We start from the raw sequence: 21,661 nt of genomic DNA on the forward strand, positions 1-21,661 counted from the left end.
GACATGGGGGGGGGGAGGGGGGCATAATCATGCAATAACTTCACCATGCTGGTCTGCCTGGGATAGCTCACAGCATCCACTGCAGATCATTGTAAAGTTAGAAGGAGTATAGCTTTTATTCCTGCATTAAACGATACATCACCACTAGTTACAAACCCATTGAAATAAAAACACCTCCACCAGTGGTGCTAAAAAAGGGCAAAAACGCAAGACTGGTCACGGGTTTTATTCTTAGAAATCTTCGTCGCTCCAGCCACCGGATGCGGCAACCTCGAAGAGGTCCACAACATCGAACGAGGCTGCAGCTTCGCCCGAGGCTACAGCGTTGTTCGAAGCTGGAGCCTCGCTCAATGCTGCAATCCTCCTCGAAGCTGCAGCATCTACAGCTTCCAAAAAGCGGGAACGCCGCCCGCCCTCCCGGTCCTTCACACCGTAGAGGTAGACCCGGGTGGCCGCCTCTACCTCCGTGTCAGCCGCCTTCGTTTTTTTTTTGGACAGCAGCTAGAACACCAAATACAAAACACAGTAATACACAAGTTAGACTAAAATTGTTGTCTCCACCATTACGCCATCCCATTACCAAAATTTGCTGTATGTTATCTGACGAAATGATGTAATAATGTGCTTGAATAACTGGAAGATGGTTTCGTACAAAATATGTTTGTGCTATTATTTTCTATCTGTGACAGCTATATTCAGACAATTATAGACACGCTTCGTCCAAGGATGTGCAATCACGAGGATTACAGCAAAACAAAAGATGCTCATACACACTGTACTGGAATGCTTTTGCTTGCTTTTGTGCACTGCAATTTGCTTTGCTATATGAATGCCTCATAAATGTTTGTGCTAGTAAAAAAATTAATTGTGCATTTTTACCCATTTTTTTACACAATTTTTAGTTAAACACAAAATTAGCCATCTATAAACAAAAGCTATTGAGTGCATTTTAACACATAAAATATTAGATTTGTTTCTGAGCTTACCAAAGGGCTTGCATTTGTATCATAAAAAAATGTACATGAACAAAGATGATATGGAGTAAAAGCTGTGGGTATTCCTGTGATCTCTCTTCCCCGATGGCTCTGATAATAGCCGCGGGTCGGAATGCTCGACCTTCTTCACCATGACCTCCCAACTCCTTCGTGAAACAGAGGGTCCCCTGTCTTGGAGGGCCCTCCCCTCACTCTCTCCCGGTGGTTCCCCTTTCCTTTCCCCCGCTCAGATGCAAATCACTGCTGACAGGCAAGGAGGTTTTGCCTCCTCTTTTCCCACTTTCACGAAGGTGACTCGTCCGGTGACCGCGAAATAGAAGGATATGTCGGTGACTTCTCAGATGCTTCCCAATGTTGGCTCTCCGGAACCCTGCATCTCAGGTAAGGACCTTTTCTTACATTGCAGGCAAGGGGGGAAGGGGCATTTTGGGTGGGAACATAGTAGTTTGTACAGGAGAGTATTCTAACAAATACTCTTGGACTCCGTCCTTACTCTGGTTTGTGTGTCCGCTATATTCGACAATCAAACAAAGAGTCGATCATTAGCACAGACAGAAGAAATTTATTGAACCAATCCTCAGCAATGATGTGGGACCGTGCTACTAAGCTTGGTGTCTCCTTCGAGATTGCCGCCGCTGTTGAAACGGCCCTTTGGTTACTCTATCGGTACTTCTGCTCGAGATAACCAAAGGGTTATCTTAACAGTGGTGGCGATCTGAATGGAGATGTCAACCTAGTAGCGCAGTCCCACACCTCTGCGGCAACGTAGACAACATTTAAGGCCACGTTACATTGGGTCGGTTTGATAAGTTATTTCTGCCGTCGGTGCCTATGATTGACAACCTTGTCTCACTCTCTCGAATATAGCGGAAAAGAAGACCCTCGTACCAGAGTAAGGACAGTGTCCAAGAGAATTTATGAAAACACTCTCCTATACGAACTACTATGTCCCCACCTGGAATGCTTTCCACGCCGGCAAAATAAGAAAAGGTCCTTACCTGCCATACGCGGGGTTCTAGAGAACCAAGATCTAAGAAGCATCAAAGAAGGAGCTGAGACATGTCCTATTTCTTTTGCGATCACTGGGCAAGTCCCCGTTTCCGAAAGCGGAAAAAAGGAGGCCAAACCTTGCTTGTCTTTCCTGAGCCGCATTCGAGCGTGGGGCCAGGAAGAGGTCCACCCGGGAGAGTGAGAGGAGCGTCCACCAAGACCAAGGACCTTCCGCTTCACGAGCAGGCCAGGGCTCACGGCGAAGGAGGCCGAGCGTTCCAACCTGCGGCCAGTATCACAGCCATCAAGGAAAGGAGACCACAGGAATCCCCACAAAGCCCATAGAGAGACATGCTTTCCTACCTTTACCAACCCACTCCTTGTTCTTTTACCAATTTTGATCAATTAATAAGAAGTATAAAAAGTAACACTGTTGATACTGTAACTTTTTTTATTTGTTATGCCAAGCAATTAAGATAACTTACCATTTTACTCTACTAATTGATTTTTTTAATTCTTAATATTTATTTTATTTGACAATACTATTAGTCCTTACAATGGGGACCGTAATAGGGGTGAGCAACATAAGTGAACATAAAATAGTTACGCAGAACATGGTGTACAACGTAACATTACCAGCATACTTTATGGTTATATTATCAGACACAACGGAAACACACTCAAGAAAGAAATACACAAAGCACTGTGAGCAACAGATTTAGATACATAATTTTTACAATAACTTCTGCAGACCTTAGTTCTTAGTTTTTCCTCAAACGATTATAAAATTCAATGGAATTTCTTATGACAGTATTAACCACTATTCTGAAAGTGCATTTGTTTCCATTTTGTGCTCTAAATGGGTAACTCATATTTTGATGCTTTGACTTGTAATACTTCGCCTTGCCACGACCCCGCAGATAGGATCAGTGTTGTTTGTAAATAAAAAAATACAAGATCAGCAAAGAAATAAACAAAATATCCAACTCTATGCCTACGGACCTTGAGTACTCAAGCTGAAGCTAAAGATTAAGCAATTACAGATCCAAATACATCCTTGGCACAATATGGCCTAAGTTGCTCTTGCGCCATAAAAGCCCAAACCATCATCATCATCCAAATACATCCCCGAGACCAAAGTATGGTGCAAAATAAAAGCATTTTTTACATGAAAAAATGGGGCACACTCTGCATGTTTTCAAGTAGAAGCTTCTTCTAAATGTTTGCTTTGTGTCAAAACATCAAGTTCATTGGGTATTTAAAAAATTACTAGATATCCATGTTCAATAAATAAAGCTGTAAATGACAGAAGTCATACCCTTGATGACGGAAAACAGCTTCGTTCCTTTAAATGGCTGCTTCCCCTGCCGCCCCACGAAAGTAAAATGCGCCTGAACTTCTTTTTTCAGGGTTCGCTCCATGATGCAGCGAACCGCATCCTTCACACTTGTTCCACCCATTAGAACAAACCGAGCTCTCTGCAATACGAACAAAACACAAAATTAGTCATGAGTGCTATATTTTCTATATCAGTTTAGGGAGCTTCACGTGCACAGTATAGCAGTAGCGTAATGTAAAATCTTGCTAACAGAGTCCTAGACAAATACCGTATTCACTCGAATGTAACGCAAGTTTTTTTTCAAAATTTCCCTCACCTAATTTGGGGGTTCGCGTTATAATCGAAATGCTTCAAAATTTGCCTTGGCGGTGTCGCAGCACAGGCTCTTTAAAATAGCTACGAAAAATCTCGCAATCTTTCACTCTTGTGCTGGCAACATATACACGCTGGCAACCGCCAATCCAAGTCTATTCTTGTTTGCGACTCGTTGCGCCCATGTTAGGGTTACCTTACCCATGTGCCCGTGTTTCGCGGGCTGCTGCTTCGTGCTTCCGCAACTGGACCCGAGGAAATGGCAACGCGACGAGCTCAGTACGATATTCACTTTAAAAAAAGTGAAATTTTGATGGCTGAGGAAATCGGAAACTCTCCCGCGGCTCGGCGGCTGGATGTGACAAAATCGACTATCTGTGGGTGCAGGCTCCAGCATGAAGCGCTCTTCAAGTGTGAGCCCAGCCAAAAAGGCTTCCGCGGACCTCATTGTCTCAGGGGGAACACTTGATTACCAATGGCAAAAGGGATGAGTGAGCAAAGTCATTTTATTTTTAGAAACTGGCAGGTGTTGGCCACTATGTGCAACAAATAAATCACTTTTTTCCCCTCACTTTACTGGCGTTACATTTGTGTTCTTTTATTTTTTTTGCGCTGTGAAGTCATCCTTTGCGTTACAATCATGGTTGCGTTACATTTGAGTGATTACGGTATACAGATAGATTATGTTTTGTTTTTCACACTGAATTTGAGCACGTTAATTATCCTGAGCTAGTACACTAAAGGTGTTTTATGAACACTCACATTCTATGTGAGCCAGTGATGTGATTGGCCTAAGCCATTTTGGAGCACCTTTTGGAGCAGCCAAAACAGTGTTTTAGAGCAGCAAATGTGGCCTTTGGAGCAACCCAAGCAGTGTTTTGGAGCACCAAAAGTGGCTTCTGGAACAGCGAAGATAGTGTTTCGTAGCAGCAAAAGTGGCTTTTGGAGAAGATATTCTTAGAAAAATAAAATTATTTGTTTTAGGTGATGTAGAAACGAAGGCCATTTTGTGTTATGTTGTGTTGTGATGTGACGTTTTGAGACAGAACTCTCTGCTTGTGTTCTTACTGCTGAGACATCCCACAAGTGTACAGTGCTGTAGGCAATGCCGAGCAATTCCGAAAAACCGTTTGCCTGCGTTTTACTGGTTCCCGACGAGACAGATTTTTGTCAAAAGTAAGCAAACGTAAAACAATGGATTGCAAGTGTCTCGGCTGGTGCCTCTGTCATGCAATCATCTTCGCATGCACGTGAGGACAACTACGACAGGCATGCAGTTGTGCGTGCCTCGTCGCGCGAGCGCAGACAACGGCCTCGCCGCTGGAGTTCATGGGTGCATCTCCATGCACCCATGAACTCCAGCGGCCTCCACCTTCTCACTTTGACATTTTATAATGTGTTATACTCTTGAAACTGCTAACATACAATCTTCCAAGCTAATTTTATCTTATTCCAACTGCCAGCATTATGCTGGATAGTCTGGAAACTCTAGAATGTAGTTCATTATGCAGTGCGCAGAAACTATTTGCTCTTCTCAGAAATACTTTGTGGAAATAGGGGAAACATGGTTGTTAGTCCCCTTTTGCCATATCATTTGCCATGGTTTGACAGACTCCCTTAATCTGGGAAAGGGTGGAAGTAGAGGAGTTTTATACCACAATCAACATTTTTCATGTTTTGTGTGGTTTAGGAATGCACAGGCATACACTATAAAGCATACAATACCTCCACTAAAAGAATAACTTGAAAAGGAATGTTCACGCTGGTGCACACAACAAGCATCACGGAGCAAGTTAAAATTTCATGTCTTACTGCACGACACAACAGATCCCATGCACCATACCAAAGCTTTTCTTGAGGCACCATCTTGGAGGACCTCCTCCGCGGCCTGGAAATCCTCCAGGGAGAACAGAGGCAGCTGAATTGCCTCTCCAGCTGGCTCAGTCCTCCTCGGAAGTTGGCCCTCCAGCTGGGCCAGCCGCAGGCACAGCTCCTCCTGGCTTTCCTTGAGGGCTGTGTTCTGTTGCGACAGCTCACGGAGCTGCTGGCGCTGCTCCAAGAGCAGCTTTAGTACCTGTGACTCAAAGCCTGATACAAAAAAGAGAAATATTTAAAAATGTACAAGGAAGGAATGACACTGCATTGTGCTTCTCGAGCGTCGGAGTAAATAAGACAGGAACTGGATAGTTCAGGTTACATACAGCCAAAGCCATAATTGAACTAGGCATCTACGGCTCAGATACAAAGTATATGCATGCTGAAAAACTTCGTAGAAGTGCAACAATTTTCTTGTGGAAAAGGCCATCCACGACATTAATAAGCACATCCATGGGTTGCAGAGGACTTTACTTGGCAGGAGGGAAAGGACAACAGAAACTTCATGACACCACTACATAATATAAGAAGCCCAACTTTTCTTACTATTGCTCTTGGGTGAAAATGAATACAGTATAGACCACTTACAACGTAACCGCTTATAGTGCAGGACCGGGTATAACGTGGCTTTTTTTAAACCACCGGTTCGCCTCCCATAGAACTCCACGTAATTACATACCGCCTAAAATGCAGGCGCGCGAAGGGAAATACCGGTTATAGTGCAGTTTCTGGAACAGCCTGCTGACCGCACGCTTCTCTGCGCGACACTAGATAACGGCGCTAGCCACGAGCTGCACTCGGCGGGGCAAGGAGGTTGCTCGAAGAAGCGGGAAGAAGCGAAGAGGGAGGCCTCAGTTGCCATAGCGACTGAGGGAGGCATGGACGTGTCGTAAACGTGCGTGCGTCCCTCCGCTGCATTGGAAACAACCGCAACGACAGACCAATCGCAGGTCGAGGAGAAGTGTTCGCGCGCATTGCATGCCGGTCACGGGCCGGCTGCTTCTATCCGCAAACATGGCGTCGGTTGTGATCGTCGCTCATCGTTCCGCGTAAAAGCGCTATCCTTGACAGTGAATTTTCGTTGTGTGTCGCTATGATAACGTAGCACGTACTAGAAGGGAAGGTCCACCTACTCGTGCGGCGATGTTGTGGCGGCACTCTCAAAACGGCAGAAACGCCCGTGTTGTCGTGTTTGTTACTTCGACTACAGTGGTCCTTTCTAAGCATTTGTGTTTTCAAACATCGCCCGGATTTCTTATTTGGAGCATTTCGTGCCTGTGCTCAAGTTGAAGGTATTACTGGCGCATTCCGTATAAAGGATGCGAATTTTCACGTGTTTTCATCGCCGTAGAAAAGTGATTAGGGTTAGCAATTCTGACGTTAGCAACGTCCGTCCGCAACCCGCGACGCCGTTAAAAGGCTGTGCCAGGCGAAAGTCGCTCATTTCTTTCAAAATGTGTGACACACTTGAGAGAGAAGTATTGTGAAATAAAGACTTTCCTCAAACTAAGCTTTATTTTTCATCTAACATAAAATAAATTGTGTTACAAAGGTAAGTTGTCTGATGGCATGTATTTTGGCCTGAAAAATTGATGTTTTGGTTATAGCGCGGTACCGCTTATAGTGCAGATTTTCGCGACTCCCGCGACATACGTTATATGCGGTCTACACTGTACATCAGATTTCTTGTTTAAAAACAATTCTGGTTCTGCTATAGAACCGATTCTGTAAATGTCATGACACCAAAACACCTGGACTTCTTTAACATAATAAATGAGCATTATTCGCCTGCTTGTATGATTGCAGCATTAGGAACTAATTTGGAAGTTCAGAATTGGCTAAACAACCTGTGAGTGCAGGAACTGTTGCTGGAGGGTGTGGTTGGCAGTCTGAAGCGCAGCTTGCCGGCCTTCCCGCATCATTGGTAGGTGGAGCTGAAATGCAGACAAATATATATTGTTACCTGGTATATTATACAGGATAAGGAATGTACAATGAGCAATACAGTTAATATGAACATGACAAAGGTGATAATGCAATTAATGTAAAGGAGCAAGCCAGGTGGACAAGAATAACACTAATAATCCCCGGAGAAGAAGAACAAGGAGGACAAACACGAATCTCCAAACACAGCTACCATAAGATACCAGTGGAGTGCCCACCTCACTTTCACTGAAAACTGGGTTAATCTAGACAATGGCGCTTGTCAATGGTCAAATCGGGCGCTGAACGTACAAACTGCAGAATTTCCAAGTTTGGAAAGTGTTAATAGTGGGTGCTTGAACGAAGTGGGTGCTTTCCGCGTTAGTTTATACTTTGCTACTGGTGTGCAAATCAAACAAATTGGCCTCTTTTCAAACGTTTCCCTCACACAGGGGTTCTCAAACTTTTTGGTCTCACGGAACCCCAGGAAGCCTCAAAAACTGCCACGGAACACTGCTCCCCCCCTCCTCTATATTTGCCGACCGAGAAGCAACAGATGCACAATTGTAGGCAATTCTGCTTGTGTTGCTTCCCATATATCCCCACCATATCAATTGCGATGTCAGTACAAAGTGAGATGAAGGCGCTTTGCATGGTCCTGCCGTGCAGCCTGCAGCGGGGGAGGGGGGATTGGGGGGAGGGGGGGGATGGCAATTTGGGTGTTCGCTGAACCCATGAGACCAGCTCGTGAAACCAGTGTTCCCCAGAACCCAGTTTGAGAACCCCTGCCCTAACAGAACATTTGCTGATGCATGACAGTGGCACTTTTTTCAGTTTGCTCCTCAAATAACAAGGACAAACCCAATCTGTTATTGTCCAAATTGGTGCTTCTCATAACATTCCCACCAAGCAAGTTGTTTTAAGGACTGAGTGCATTTGACTTCTCTTTATTCCATACTATCTTACAGCACTTCTTCAAAATTCTTGCCAGCCTCGTGTTGGTGGGAATCACGTAGCAGTGACTGATTGCTATAGTTTAATTATTAAATGCTCTAATGTTCACTGATGAAACAAAACATGAATACTTCTGATTAGCAAAGATATATTTTTATTACTTTGATAAACTAGATTTTTAGAAATTTCCTGCTGGTGGGCTGCAACGTTTACAGGGCTTGGCTGGAGCTATGGGGACAACTAGAAAAGAGATGAAACGGAATAATTAGCTAGCTGACTAAAAGGTTTCTGCAAACTTTTTGAAGTTTAAATAATATCTTCCGTCATAACGAAGTTGGACATTGACACTCAACTTCATTCTAGTTTAACCCAGCGGTACAAAAAGCCGGGGTTGAGAGGTGACGTCTGGGGGGGAGGCCTCAGAAAGCTGAGCCGTTGATTGCTTTGATACTGCTCTAAAGCGGGGAAGGGGACGGGGGGGGGGGGGGGGGGGGGGTAGGGTAGGGTAGGTAATCGGACGGCGTTATTTTAGAGGTCGCGGGTCTACAAGTTTGCGTAACTCTGGTCTTAACCAACCATGATGTGAAATGTCAATCCTTGTACACACCTCGTAACTGAAACTGAGCAGGCAAAGAGCAATGGTGATGGTGATTTCTTCGCTCTGTACTGGCTCCACAACCCAAAAGTTCATGCCGCAGGCGACGAAAGGCAGTGTGATGATGGCACAAAGCACAGGGATCGACGTCATGGGCATGTTCTGCTGGCTCAGTTTTTGTTTGAATCCATGTACTAAGATGACATTTCTTGCCGCGTAGTACCCACTAATTATTTAATCAAAATTTCATGTCACAGCTACATAATGAGGTCGAGCATAGATTCTCCAATTACATTTTGTCCCAAAAAGTTGGTTAAGATTTAGATAGAAAATTAAATCTTAGCTACTTAGGTAACTAATGAATCAATTGAGCCTCTTTTCTAGTTGCTGCTATAGACCTTTGCAAAGACAACTAGCTGGCCGCCGCCATTTTGCGACTCAAGCGACCCCTATCAGCCAAAAATTTCTGCCACCCGCCTGAGCTGTGGAAACCCGGTTAGCGCGACTCCCCACCTGCATTGCGTGTTTGAAGTTCGCCGGCTTTCCTTGAAAGTGTTTACTCTATTTGCCTGTTCAGGATGCTTGCGTGTTTTTGTAATCTTCCACTGTGAGAACCAGGGAATACCAGAGCTCGTAGCCTGCTCGACCTTCGCAGGAAACGAACGAAGAGAGCGAACGTCATGCAGCCCGCGACGCGGGCCGTTCGACGTTCTTCGAGGACTATTTCTGTTGAGATAATCTCCGAAAAGCCTTTCCGGCTGTAGGAGCCCGCAACAATGGCCGGAGCACGGAGCTCGCGTCACGAGCTCCGTGAAGCGGGTCACGCGCAAATTAAAAACGTGCGGGCAGTCGGAGCCCCAGCACCAATCGATTCGGTCGTGTTCTTTTCCCCATAAATGGTGACCCGGAATCTGAAGGCTCCCCGTCGCCTTCTCTAGCAGCCTCAACCAACATGGATCAAGGCAACGCTCACACTGGCGACGGCGCGCCACTTCAGTCCTCTGACGCCAACCTCGCAGCGGTCAACTTGCGCCTTCCCCCTTTTTGGCCGAAGAACCCGCGAGTTTGGTTCACCCAAGTCGAGGCGCAGTTTCATCTTCGCCGCATCACTACCCAGCTCTCACGATTCTACCACGTCGTTGCCTCTCTGCCGCCAAGCGTGGCCGACGAAATCGATGACGTGCTAACGGAGCCACCGCGTGAGGACGCATATGATCACTTGAAAAGCATTCTGCTCGAACGAACAACGGCATCGGAGCGGTCACGAATCCAGCAACTTCTGACAGCCCAGGAGCTAGGAGATCGCCGCCCATCGCAACTTCTCCACCAAATGCGACAGTTGCTGGGTCCCCAAGCCACCGATTCCCAAGACCGTATACTGCGGGAGCTCTTTCTTCAAAAACTTCCGCAAGGAATGCGCATGGTTCTTGCAGCTGCTGACGACATGCCGCTAGATCGTCTTGCCACGCTGGCGGATCGGACTGCTGAATATTCAGCCCCTTCTATTGCTGCTGTGGCATCTCACGATCCTCACGAGCCCCAGCCCTGGCAAGCAACAGTCGCCGAGATCAAGGCAAGCATAGCAGAGCTTTCCTGCGCTGTGGCCGCCATGAAGGCGTCAGACGAAAGACCTCGACGATCCAGGCGCGGCTCCCCTCACGCCCGTTCAGCCTCGCGACGAGCCTCGCGGTCAAGCAGCAGAGCCCTGTGCTGGTACCACCGGCGTTACGCGGAACGGGCCACACACTGCCATCAACCATGCTCCTGGTCGGAAAACCCCGAGGCCCGGCACTAGCAGCGGCGAGTGACGATGGCCAACACACAAGCCGCCTTTTCTACGTTGTTGACCAAATCTCTGGTCACCGCTTCTTAGTGGACACCGGGGCCGAGGTGAGCGTCTTGCCTGCGTCACGACTGGACCGTCAGCAAGTGCAACATACCGCGCCCCTACGAGCCGTCAACAGCTCGGCAATTGCCACTTTTGGCCAGAGATCCCTAACCATCGACATAGGGCTAAGGCGACTTTTCCGGTGGGTCTTCATTGTCGCGGATCTCCGTCAAGCCATACTGGGAGCGGACTTCCTGGCAAACTTTGGCCTTGCCGTCAACATCCGTGGCCGAAGCCTCACCGATGCCACCACATCCTTGACCATCCAGGGTATCCTGTCGTCATTCAACGCTTCCCCGATGCGTCCCCTGGCGACGACGTCGAGGTATGAAGCCCTCCTCACAGAATACCCTGCCATAACCCGGCCCTGCAATGCGGAGGTACCAACCAAGCACGGTGTGACACATCACATCATCACCAGTGGCCCGCCCATCTCCGCGCGTCCTCGCCGCCTATTTGGCGAGCGACTAAACATCGCGCGTCGAGAGTTCGAACATATGCTGGAGCTCGGATTCGTCCGCCCGTCTTCCAGCAACTGGGCGTCGCCACTACATATGGTCCCGAAAAAGGACCCGAATGACTGGAGACCATGCGGAGATTATCGAGCTTTGAATGCACGCACGGTACCTGATCGGTACCCTTTGCCGAACATTCACGATTTCTCCGCTGGGCTTGCTGGTACCAACATATACAGCAAGGTAGACCTGATAAAGGCTTACCACCAGATTCCCGTAGAGCCAGCGGACGTGGCCAAGACTGCCATCACTACTCCGTTCGGACTTTTCGAATACGTAAGAATGCCCTTTGGCCTGCGAAACTCCGCTCAGACGTTCCAACGCCTTATCAACGAAGTGACCAGAGGACTTCACTTCATTTTCGCGTACGTTGACGATATCCTCGTGGCCAGCACCTCTCCGGAAGAACACGAGCAACACCTGCGACTGTTGTTCGACCGGCTGCAGGAGTACGGTCTCGTCATCAACGCGAAGAAGTGCGTTTTCGGCGTTGATGCGCTGGACTTTCTGGGCCATCGCGTTACGTCAAGGGGCATCTTACCACTCGCAGACAAAGTCCGGGCAATCCGCGAGTTTCCCCAACCCACGTCACTTCGCAAGCTTCGCGAGTTTCTGGGCTTGATCAATTTCCATCGAAGATTCATTCCGCACTGTGCTGAAATGATTCAGCCCATGACGGATCTTCTTAGAACCAAGAAAGGGCCATCATCAGCAGTTCCATGGAACGCAGAAGCTGCGTCTGCTTTTTCCAGCGTTAAAGAAGCCTTGGCCAATGCAGCCCTGCTTTTCTATCCGCAACCTGGAGCCCCCACCCGTCTCATGACTGACGCCTCCAGCACTGCTGCCGGCGCTGTCCTGCAACAGATGCTTGACGGCGAGTGGCGAACACTTGTATTTTTTTCCCAGAAACTGAAGCCTGCCGAAACACGTTACAGCACGTTCGGACGTGAACTTCTTGCAGTGTACCTGGCTGTCAAACATTTCAGGTATATTCTTGAAGGTCACGAGTTTCACATCCTGACGGACCACAAGCCTCTAACGTATGCTTTCCATGGCAACCACACCGCCTACTGCTCCCGAGAGATACGACAACTTGCTTTCATTTCCGAGTTCACGGTTGATCTCCGCCACGTAAAAGGCAAAGACAACTCAGCGGCGGACGCGCTCTCCCGTGTCGACGCTGTCTCGGCAAGTCGTGGAGCTGTCGATTTTGAGAGCATTGCTGCCGCACAACGAGATGATCCGGAGTTGCTTGCCCATCCCGACATGCTGAAGTCCTTGGTACTCAGGGAAATTCCTCTCCCTCATTCTAACGGTACCATCCTCTGCGACATGTCTACCAGCAGTCCTCGACCTCTTGTTCCGCTAGCTCTTCGTCGGAAAGTTTTCGACCACCTCCACAACATCAGTCACCCAGGCATCCGAGCCACACAGCGCCTGATAACAGCTCGCTACATCTGGCCTACCATCAACGCGGATGTACGTGGCTGGGCACGAACATGTCTGCAATGTCAGCGCTCTAAGGTGAGCCGGCACACGGTTACTCCATTGGTACCGTTCCGCTCTCCTTCTGCACGGTTCGATCATGTGCATCTTGACATTGTGGGTCCACTGCCTCCATGCCGGGGATTTACTTACATCTTGACTTGCGTGGACCGCTATACCAGGTGGCCCGAAGCTATACCTCTACCCGACATCACTGCCGAGACTGTCGCCAGGACGTTTGTTGAGGTTTGGATCGCCCGCTTTGGCTGTCCATCCACCGTCACTACGGACCGGGGACGGCAGTTCCAGTCCTCGCTTTTTGCCGCTCTAGCCCAGCTCCTAGGAGTTCACCATGTGCATACTACCGCCTACCACCCCTCGGCTAACGGCATGGTAGAAAGACTGCACCGACAACTCAAGGCAGCAATTACGGCACGAGACGGGCGACTCAACTGGGTCGATCACCTACCATTCGTCCTCCTCGGCGTTCGATCCGCGCTCAAACTAGACCTCGGATGCACCGCAGCGGAACTCGTCTATGGCTCGACACTTAGACTTCCTGGTGAATTTTTCAACAGCAACAAAAATTCCCAAACGGTCCCATCCCAAACGTACTTGGACAGCCTGCGAGAGCTCATCCGAGAGCTTCAACCGACACTACCTCGATATCCTGATTCTCAGAAAGTTTTCGTCAGCCAGGAGATCCAAACATGCACGCATGTTTTCATTCGCAAAGAAGGCAGCAAGAAAAGTCTGACTCCGCCCTATGATGGACCTTTCAAGGTGCTCAAACGCACCGAGAAAACCATGATTCTAGACGTCAACGGACATACAGAAACCATAGCGATGGACAGACTCAAGCCTGCATTTCAAGAATTTAAGGACCAGTCTCTATCCACAGAACACCTACTGTCTCTGCGAGCGAACACGACCCCTCCCACAAGAAAGCGCGTCTCATGGGCCACATAGCTCCATATAGCTTTTCTTGTGCTTTAATGTCAGAACCGAATCTACTCATTATTTTTCTTCCTTTGTTTTTGTTTTTGCCAGCATGGGATCTATTAGTTTTTCTTCTCCTACGATCCATGCTACCAGGGGGGGAGCCCTGTAGGAGCCCGCAACAATGGCCGGAGCACGGAGCTCGCGTCACGAGCTCCGTGAAGCGGGTCACGCGCAAATTAAAAACGTGCGGGCAGTCGGAGCCCCAGCACCAATCGATTCGGTCGTGTTCTTTTCCCCATACCGGCTATGTTCCGGGTCTTCGCGAAAAATAGCTGATAGGGTCGGGACCTAGGTGTGTGGAAGGAATAGACATGTTCGTTCATTTGCTTTAGTGCTGTGTAAAAAAACATCACTCTTCAAAACGTACCCCAACCCCAAGACAAGCCGGATTCCGTCCGATCGTCGTGAAGTGACTGTAGTCGACACTGTATATTGGATATGCTGTGTTACTTGAGACCTTTCTCAAATCCTGTTCGGATAACTCGGCACCGTGGGGTACGCACAATATATGTTGTTCGATTGATGAGATTCGTTGAATTTCATATAGTGAGCGGGCAATATCCATGCAGTTCGGTTATCCTCTGGTGTGGTCAAATATGTTAGGCAGTTAAGATCTTTGTAGTTTGACACGGCTAAGTGTATGGTGCCGTAAAAATATACGCATAAAATGAAACAAACATTCCAGTAGCATTTGCTCTATCGCGCACGGACTCACCGAAAATAGCTTTCATTTGTTTGTTTCTGTTCCCAAAAATAGTTCAATGCTCTCTTAAAAACTTCGAGAAATTCTCTTCGCCATAGCACACCAAAAAAAAAAAATAAATAAAGCGAGGCGATTTTTCTGCCACCAGCGTTCAAAATTGCTCCTACGCAGGCTTCCACAGCTTATTGACGAGAAAACCCACAGCTCAGCGCAGTCGGGCAACACTGATGTACAATCTCAAAACCAGGGACGCGCGCTGGAAATCGCTTCGTTCGAGACTGCCGCTGGAAAGGTCAATAGGCAACTACTTGCCCCCAGGACTAAAGAAAACCTGCAAGTTCTTTCTTTTTTTTAAAATCCTGGTCCTAATAAAAAACATTTTGTATATATCTATCACAATAACACCTAGCCTACTCCTTCATCAAAAGAACTTTGCATTATTTGCTTGCTTGTATGAGTCCAGTATTAGCAATCAATTTGGAACTTCAGAATCAGCTAAACAACCTGTGATCATAGAAGCCGTTGCAGGCAGTTGGTGGTCAAAAACCAAGCTTGACCTTGCGGCGTCAGTGGCAACTGGCGATGAAGCTGAATTGCAGGAAAATATACATTGTTACCTGCTAAAATATACACAATAAGGAATGTACACTGAGCAATAAAATTAATATGAACATGACACAGCTGCTCATTCTTATAGTTTTCTCTGACAGAACATTTGTTAATGCACAACAGTGGCCTTTTTTGCAGTTTACTCTTAAAAGAACAAGGACTACCACAATCTGGTATCGTCCAAGTTTGTGATTTCATTGACATTTCCACTACACAAGTGGCGTTGAAGGCCTGAGTGCATGCGACTCCTCTTTATTTGGTGCTTTCTCACATAACTTCTAGGAAAATTTTGCCAGCCTCGTGTTGGTTGGAATGTCGTAGCAGTGACCAATTGCTTTAGTTTAAATATTGAAAGCTCTAATGTTCACTAATGAAACAAAACATAAATACATCTGATTGGCAACAATATTTTCTTATAACTTCTGATAAGATGTGGGTAGAAAATTTATGCTTTTGTGCCATAATGTTTTCAGAGTTTAGTTACTTGTAAATTTGAATGCAATCCTAAACTCCTATTAAGCCATAATCAGCTAGCAGAAACCTCAAAAACTGCAAGGTTGCAAAAGACAGGACAATGCCAACATAGACCATTAGTGACTATGGCGGAGGTTGATCAAGTATTCCCATGAATTAAAACTAATATGCAGTGAGTTGTGAGCCTCTGACACAAAGACATAAGTACTAACTGTGAACGCGGCTTGTCCACAGCTTAACAGTCACTATGCGGAGCTCAACTTTAGAATACTGGTGGCCAGGCACGATGCGAACACAACGATATCTTGATCACCCTCACATTTTCTTCCCACACACAACGACAGGGTCAGTCTTTTTAAATGCGCTCGTCCTCCACAAAGCTTCAAAAGTTCTGTGAGGTCTCTGCAACTTTTAAAAATTAACCTGCTTGTTTTCCTAATATATATCAACAACTCCGTCACCTGCGATATGCTCCTGCTCTGACCGCTTTGCGTTTGTAGCCGAATAAATTACTTTAAGCATGCTGACCTGCATCAGCGAGCAGGTGCATGGAAAATCCTGCAATATCTAACCCCATCTCTCCCGTTGTCTTAGAACTACCACCCCGCCATCTACAGGCCATTGGGATTGTAAATATACCGTAACAAAATAATCACAATTGAAAGCTTCGCATAGTAATTCATACTGTTTAAACTAGCAAATATCTTACTTCTTGGGCCAAATACTCCACAGGCAAGACCAGGAGCTGAAAGTAGTGGTTTAAAATTGAACTCGTACAAATGACAGAAATTTTAACGACAATAGTCCCTCGCTCGCATCTTTTTATTTTCATTGGGAATATCAAAAATTTGTTTGTAAGCTGTAGATGATAAAGGATAGTATGCATCACAAAATTGCAACTTAGTAGGTTATCGTTAATGTCAACTCACTCAAGAAGTGCACCAAACAAATGGGGGAAAGCTAATCATACATATATATTAAGGTATATCAGCCCATGTGCAGTGCTGCCAATTTCCAGGTTTTCTGAACGTTTCACTCAGTTGACTAGAGCAAGAAGTTGCCGCTTTGTGGGCAGTGGGATTTTCAGCAGTTCTTAAGTCATGCTAGCATTTTCCCTGGCAGCCTAAAGTGTTCTTGAATTTAAATTTATCACTCGTAAATAGGTTAATTCCTGAGGTAAGTTATGATAGTGATTTAAAAATAAACTCTACAGCACCCTAAATGTAGAACTTACCTTAATCAAACAATTCTCCAGACCCAAGCCTGTCATGTAGTATTAAATAGCTGAAGCTTTGACTGATTTGCAAATTATTTGTCATCATCCACTATCATCTATTCAACAAAATCAGTTCACGCATATGCTTAATGTCATTGAAAATTGGGTTGTGTGTATGTTTATACAGTCTAGAACTTAGTCTGCCTCAATGTGCGACGAACCTCCCAGCTGTAGATAAGACATTTAGCCAGTGCAGTAGAACCGCTAGCCTGGGGTCTTTAACGTGCACCACGCAGTAGTGATACACGACCGCACGCCGGTACGATGCTCATCCAGATCGAAACGGGCAGCAGTGGGGATTGAACCCAGGATCCTGGTTTCCGCAGCGCGAGCCTTAAAGTCGTCATTAGTCATGGACACGGACAGGTATCTGGCTGCTTCATTATAGCTGACACTTGCATGGTTGTCCTTGAACTTCTGAATCATTTCAAACACACTTCTTTGTGACAAAATACTTGACACTAAGCACACCCACAGACCACAAAAACAATGGACCTATCCCACTCATGCAAATCATAAGTGAAGCAGCCATTGTTTCTCGCATCTCAGTCACAAATTAATTTAACACATTCAAACCTGCACAGCAACGACTGGAAACGGCGACCTCCAAGGAAACACTGATAAGACTGTGCCACCAACAGAAGTTTTTAAGGTAACACTATGGTAATAGTTTCTGCACCACCCTTGTTGATACATAGGGTTGACACCTTTGCTTTACTCTCAGCAAAATCATTGCGCGAGGGCAATGATTGCAACATTGAACTATGCCCTGTAATTCAGAAAACATGAAGGCTATAGGGTTCTAGACTTTGGGACTGGTTACTGAAAGTTCCAAAAGATGTTAGACGAGTCAGGTACCTCTAAAAAAAGGTTAGTTTTTGCAAAGCATGTCAATTCGGCCACTTAAGCCTTAAAGTGCCACCAAATATTGCACTAAGATCCGAATGATGGAAGCGTATGTCGGCTGCATGTATGGCAAGACAACACACGTGGTAACACCTGGTAAATACATTAAAGGGAAGCTGAGGCGGTTTTGTATTTGAGAAAACCCACTTATATAATTTTCATTTGACCTCCAAGATCTCGAATATCTAAATTACTTTTTTTATTTGGGGCACGCAGGCCACTGAAGGCCCTCCTTGCCAGGGCGTAACATCACAAAAGGAGTGAAAGTAAACATCTTTGACAGAAATCTGTCTGGTTTAAAAAAATAATAAAAAAAAAAATCTCAAACCAAAAGCTCAGAAACTAACAGTTGCCACAGTTTCGAGGTCTACTTGACTCCTTCTTCAGGGGGTGACTAAATGGAATGGAACAGTGAGAGCTTCGACCTCTTCTTCCTCTTCTACCAAGTCTATGTTTTGTTAAAGTTATGCAGGCCCTGGACGTGAACAGATTGTAAGGCCCCGAGGGACCTGTTAATGTTCCCCGACGTAATACCCAACTATAATGATTAATCTAAGAATGACAAGCATGAGCGGGACTTTGAGTGATTGGTAACAAGAACACCGAAATAATAAGACACCCTAGGAATTTTAGCCATCTTGTTCAGTAACCCTCAGATGAGTATTCATGATACAAGGAACACATTATGCTGCGGAACAAAGAAAATAATGTGCTGCACTAATGAGTCATTTCGTAAATCGGTGCATGCCCTTTCATGACATGAGAAAGGGAGCACCGAAACCTGGAGATCTGTGCTGCTTCATCGTCTAAAGAAAGTGGGCTTCGACAGAAAATTTAAATGATTTATCTTTCATAACTAGTTTGTAGAACAATAATACCTCAAGAAAAAAGTGTGCTGTATTAATTGTAGCTATTCATGTGAACAGTCGTCTTGCACATTTTTTTAGAAACCTTCAGTGCAGCAAAACACAACAGTGTTTGCTGCGTACCATATGTCGTCTGCTCAGTAATATGTTTTTTTTTATTAAAAATTAAGATTTTTTGAGTGTAAGAAGCTTAACACATGAAAGTGTTTATCATGCATGTATTAGATGTTTAAAGCAGTTATTATACAGTACACTGTCCATTCTTTGAACAAACAAAATGCTTCTTTTTTTCATTTTCTTAGCATTCTTGAGTGAAGATGGCTGGGTGCACAGACGGTTCACATAATTTTTTTTTGGCACACACTGGCAGTGCTAGCATTTGTAAAATCATTTATGTATTTAATTATTCAAGCAATTTGTAAAATTATTTACGTGGTGCAGGCAGCGACGTCGCCTGTTGGGTGGAAAGTGGCCGCCTGTGGAAGTGACGGTCACCTACGAAAATTGACATTGGAAATTAGGTGACATGACTGGGGTTCACCACTCTAGTGCTCTTGCCATTTTAATTGTTATTACCAATGTGAGCCATATTACCTGGTGATCCACGCTCCACTCCACCATCCGTGGTGTCCAGTGCCTCGTCTTCTTCTGCCCTTTTCAGTACCCTCAGGGCCTTGTCATATGTTGCTTTCATGAAAAAAGAAAATATTAACGCCAGTCTTTTTTTTCCACATAGCCCTTTATGATGACTTTTACCTTCAAAATAAAGCAATACATGGCTTATATAAGATTACTGTCAGACATTTGATGAAAAACAAATTGGATCAGAAATTCTTGGCGGTTTCTGTCCTAAATCAATAAAGGTCAGCATGCCCAACAAAAGGACAGATTAAAAAGTTTTACCAACGTCAGGTATTTAACCCCTTAATCATTTAGGACAAGCTTAGCTTGTCCACCTAGAGCTGTCTCCGAACCGTATAGGATGAATATAGCTTTACCGCAAACTCTCGCTCGCCCCTTGGCTGTTTTGGACTACCCAGGCATGTCGAGAGCTTAGTGTGCAGCGCTGCCAAAATATGGCAACACATTTTTTTTTACACATTTTTAAACATAGCGATTTGTGGTGGAGACACGTGTGGCTTGTACCGCACCTTTCTCCACCACATACAATAAATAAAAAAAAGAATAGCTTATGAATTGCGAAAAATAAAAAAAATGGATAAGGAGTTAGCATATAACTAAAAAAAAACTGATCCAGGTACCCAACTTGTAAAATTTTGAAATGTAACTTAGAGACATGCTAAAAGCAGCAACAGCTCAGACCTAGCATTGTACCTACAAGTTGAAAATCTTCGCCACATATACTCCAGGCGAGATGATACTGGTATGTCTCCATATAGCCAGCTGGAACTTTTGTCCAAGTTCAGTAATATGTTTGATAGTAAATCACAAAACAAGCTCCGGCATGTGTTTATCGCCTTCCATTGCGCATTGGCTGCACGAAAACGCTGAAAGCTCACAAGATGCGAAAGAGTTATCGAAGGGAGGCGACTGTCACTGGATCTGGGACCCCGTACTGAAGGACCTCCCTTTTGTTTGTCCTGTCAGTGACAATACATTTTAATATTGAAAGGCATGGCAGCACTCCTGTGAAAATCTAAACATCCCGAACCGTTTAAAATGCAGTTTCGGATACCGATGAACGAGTCGAGCTGAGTCAGGTTTGGTTTATTGCAGCCGAAAGGTGAGCGACACATGTGCTGCAGGTTCGCACAATCGCATTATGCTTCCGATTTATTTTAGTTGGTTTTAACCTAATTGCAAAATATTAATGCATGGAAGTGCAAATGCACAAGATATTTGGCTTTGTTAAAAAGCAATTTTCCTTGTAATTATATTGTTCATATACATGGTTAAGTCCAGTTACTTGGTATTAGTATATTTTATTTAACTCTGCGAGTTAGGTCATTACATAAGTCTGCAGGGCCATACCCATATGTATGTGATGCCTTCTAATTGCCAATGGATATATATACATACTTGTATGTATGTATAGACATTTATGTATATAAACATACATACTTGGTAAAATTACATAAAGAGCAACACATGCAAGTCGGCTGTCTGCACAACATAACAACCTTGGACAATACTTAATTGAGTCTTTACTTTTTGTGCCCAATAAAACCAACCACATAGTTCTCTTTTACGGCATTCAATGTATATGTCGGGTAACTTGGTCACCCTTCACCAATTCATATTTGCAATAAGATGCTTGCACGCTTGACTCATGTTGACAACCCTCGCTCACTCTATCATGAAGACTTCTTGCAAACATGAAGCTGGTCATAGTAACAGGGGATCACTGCATTCACATATTCACAAGTGTCTAGAGGCAGCATAAGCCAATGTACTTCAAAAGAAAAAAATTACAAAATTACTTACAGCACTCCTTTAGCACCACAACTCCATGGATGTACCAGTTTTCATCCGGCTCCACTCCTTTGCGTACGAGTCTTTTAAAATTATGATGCCGGCCTTTTGGCCAACAACAGGCTAGCTTTCCCTCAAGCATCCAGCACCTCGGGACAACCGCCAGACTGTCCTCGAAGTGGGGGAACATCACGACAAAAAAGCACGCCCCTCCACTGCAACAAAACTTTATGTTAGAAAAATACTTGTAGCCTATTCATTAAGAAAGTTATTGTATACAGCAACTCTGTTATGGTTTCAAGAGTACAGTGCCTGGGATCATGACTAGTGCCCCTCGATAGTTCTCACATCACCAGCAATTGAGCTCATAGCCCTCCAAAATTTAGAAGTGCTCAAGTTTAAGGAAGGGGGGGAGGAAAAGAGAAAGAGAGAGAGAGCCCAAACCACGCTAAAGGACGCGTTATCAAGGCACGTAACACCGCGGCTGTAGTGATGCGGAAGCTCCGGTCGCGTTACCCTGT

At 45.4% G+C, this 21,661-nt stretch overlaps 1 protein-coding gene across 1 annotated transcript; it reads right to left on the reverse strand.

The window, feature by feature from the left end:
* Positions 1 to 213: 213 nt before the first annotated feature.
* Positions 214 to 21,267, reverse strand: LOC115322157. The gene is made up of 8 exons (XM_040212086.3): positions 21,153 to 21,267; positions 19,302 to 19,394; positions 19,140 to 19,202; positions 15,081 to 15,164; positions 7,359 to 7,445; positions 5,480 to 5,724; positions 3,304 to 3,463; positions 214 to 501 (listed from the first exon to the last, which is right to left on the reverse strand). The coding sequence occupies exons 4-8, from the start codon at positions 15,088 to 15,090 to the stop codon at positions 470 to 472; spliced, it is 534 nt and encodes a 177-aa protein (XP_040068020.3). The 5' UTR covers positions 15,091 to 15,164; positions 19,140 to 19,202; positions 19,302 to 19,394; positions 21,153 to 21,267; the 3' UTR covers positions 214 to 469.
* Positions 21,268 to 21,661: the final 394 nt, after the last annotated feature.

This window comes from Ixodes scapularis, unplaced genomic scaffold (assembly GCF_016920785.2).
Source record: "Ixodes scapularis isolate PalLabHiFi unplaced genomic scaffold, ASM1692078v2 PGA_scaffold24__2_contigs__length_7659602, whole genome shotgun sequence".
Lineage (NCBI taxonomy): Eukaryota > Metazoa > Arthropoda > Arachnida > Ixodida > Ixodidae > Ixodes > Ixodes scapularis.

Bases quoted from the DNA above. Each gene is read 5' to 3' on its own strand.
- LOC115322157 (XM_040212086.3), bottom strand. The intron at 5,725-7,358 runs GTTGTTTAGCCA...TTTTTGTATCAG, and splicing joins AACAGTTCCTGCACTCACAG to GCTTTGAGTCACAGGTACTA. The intron at 3,464-5,479 runs GTATGGTGCATG...TTCGTATTGCAG, and splicing joins GTGCCTCAAGAAAAGCTTTG to AGAGCTCGGTTTGTTCTAAT.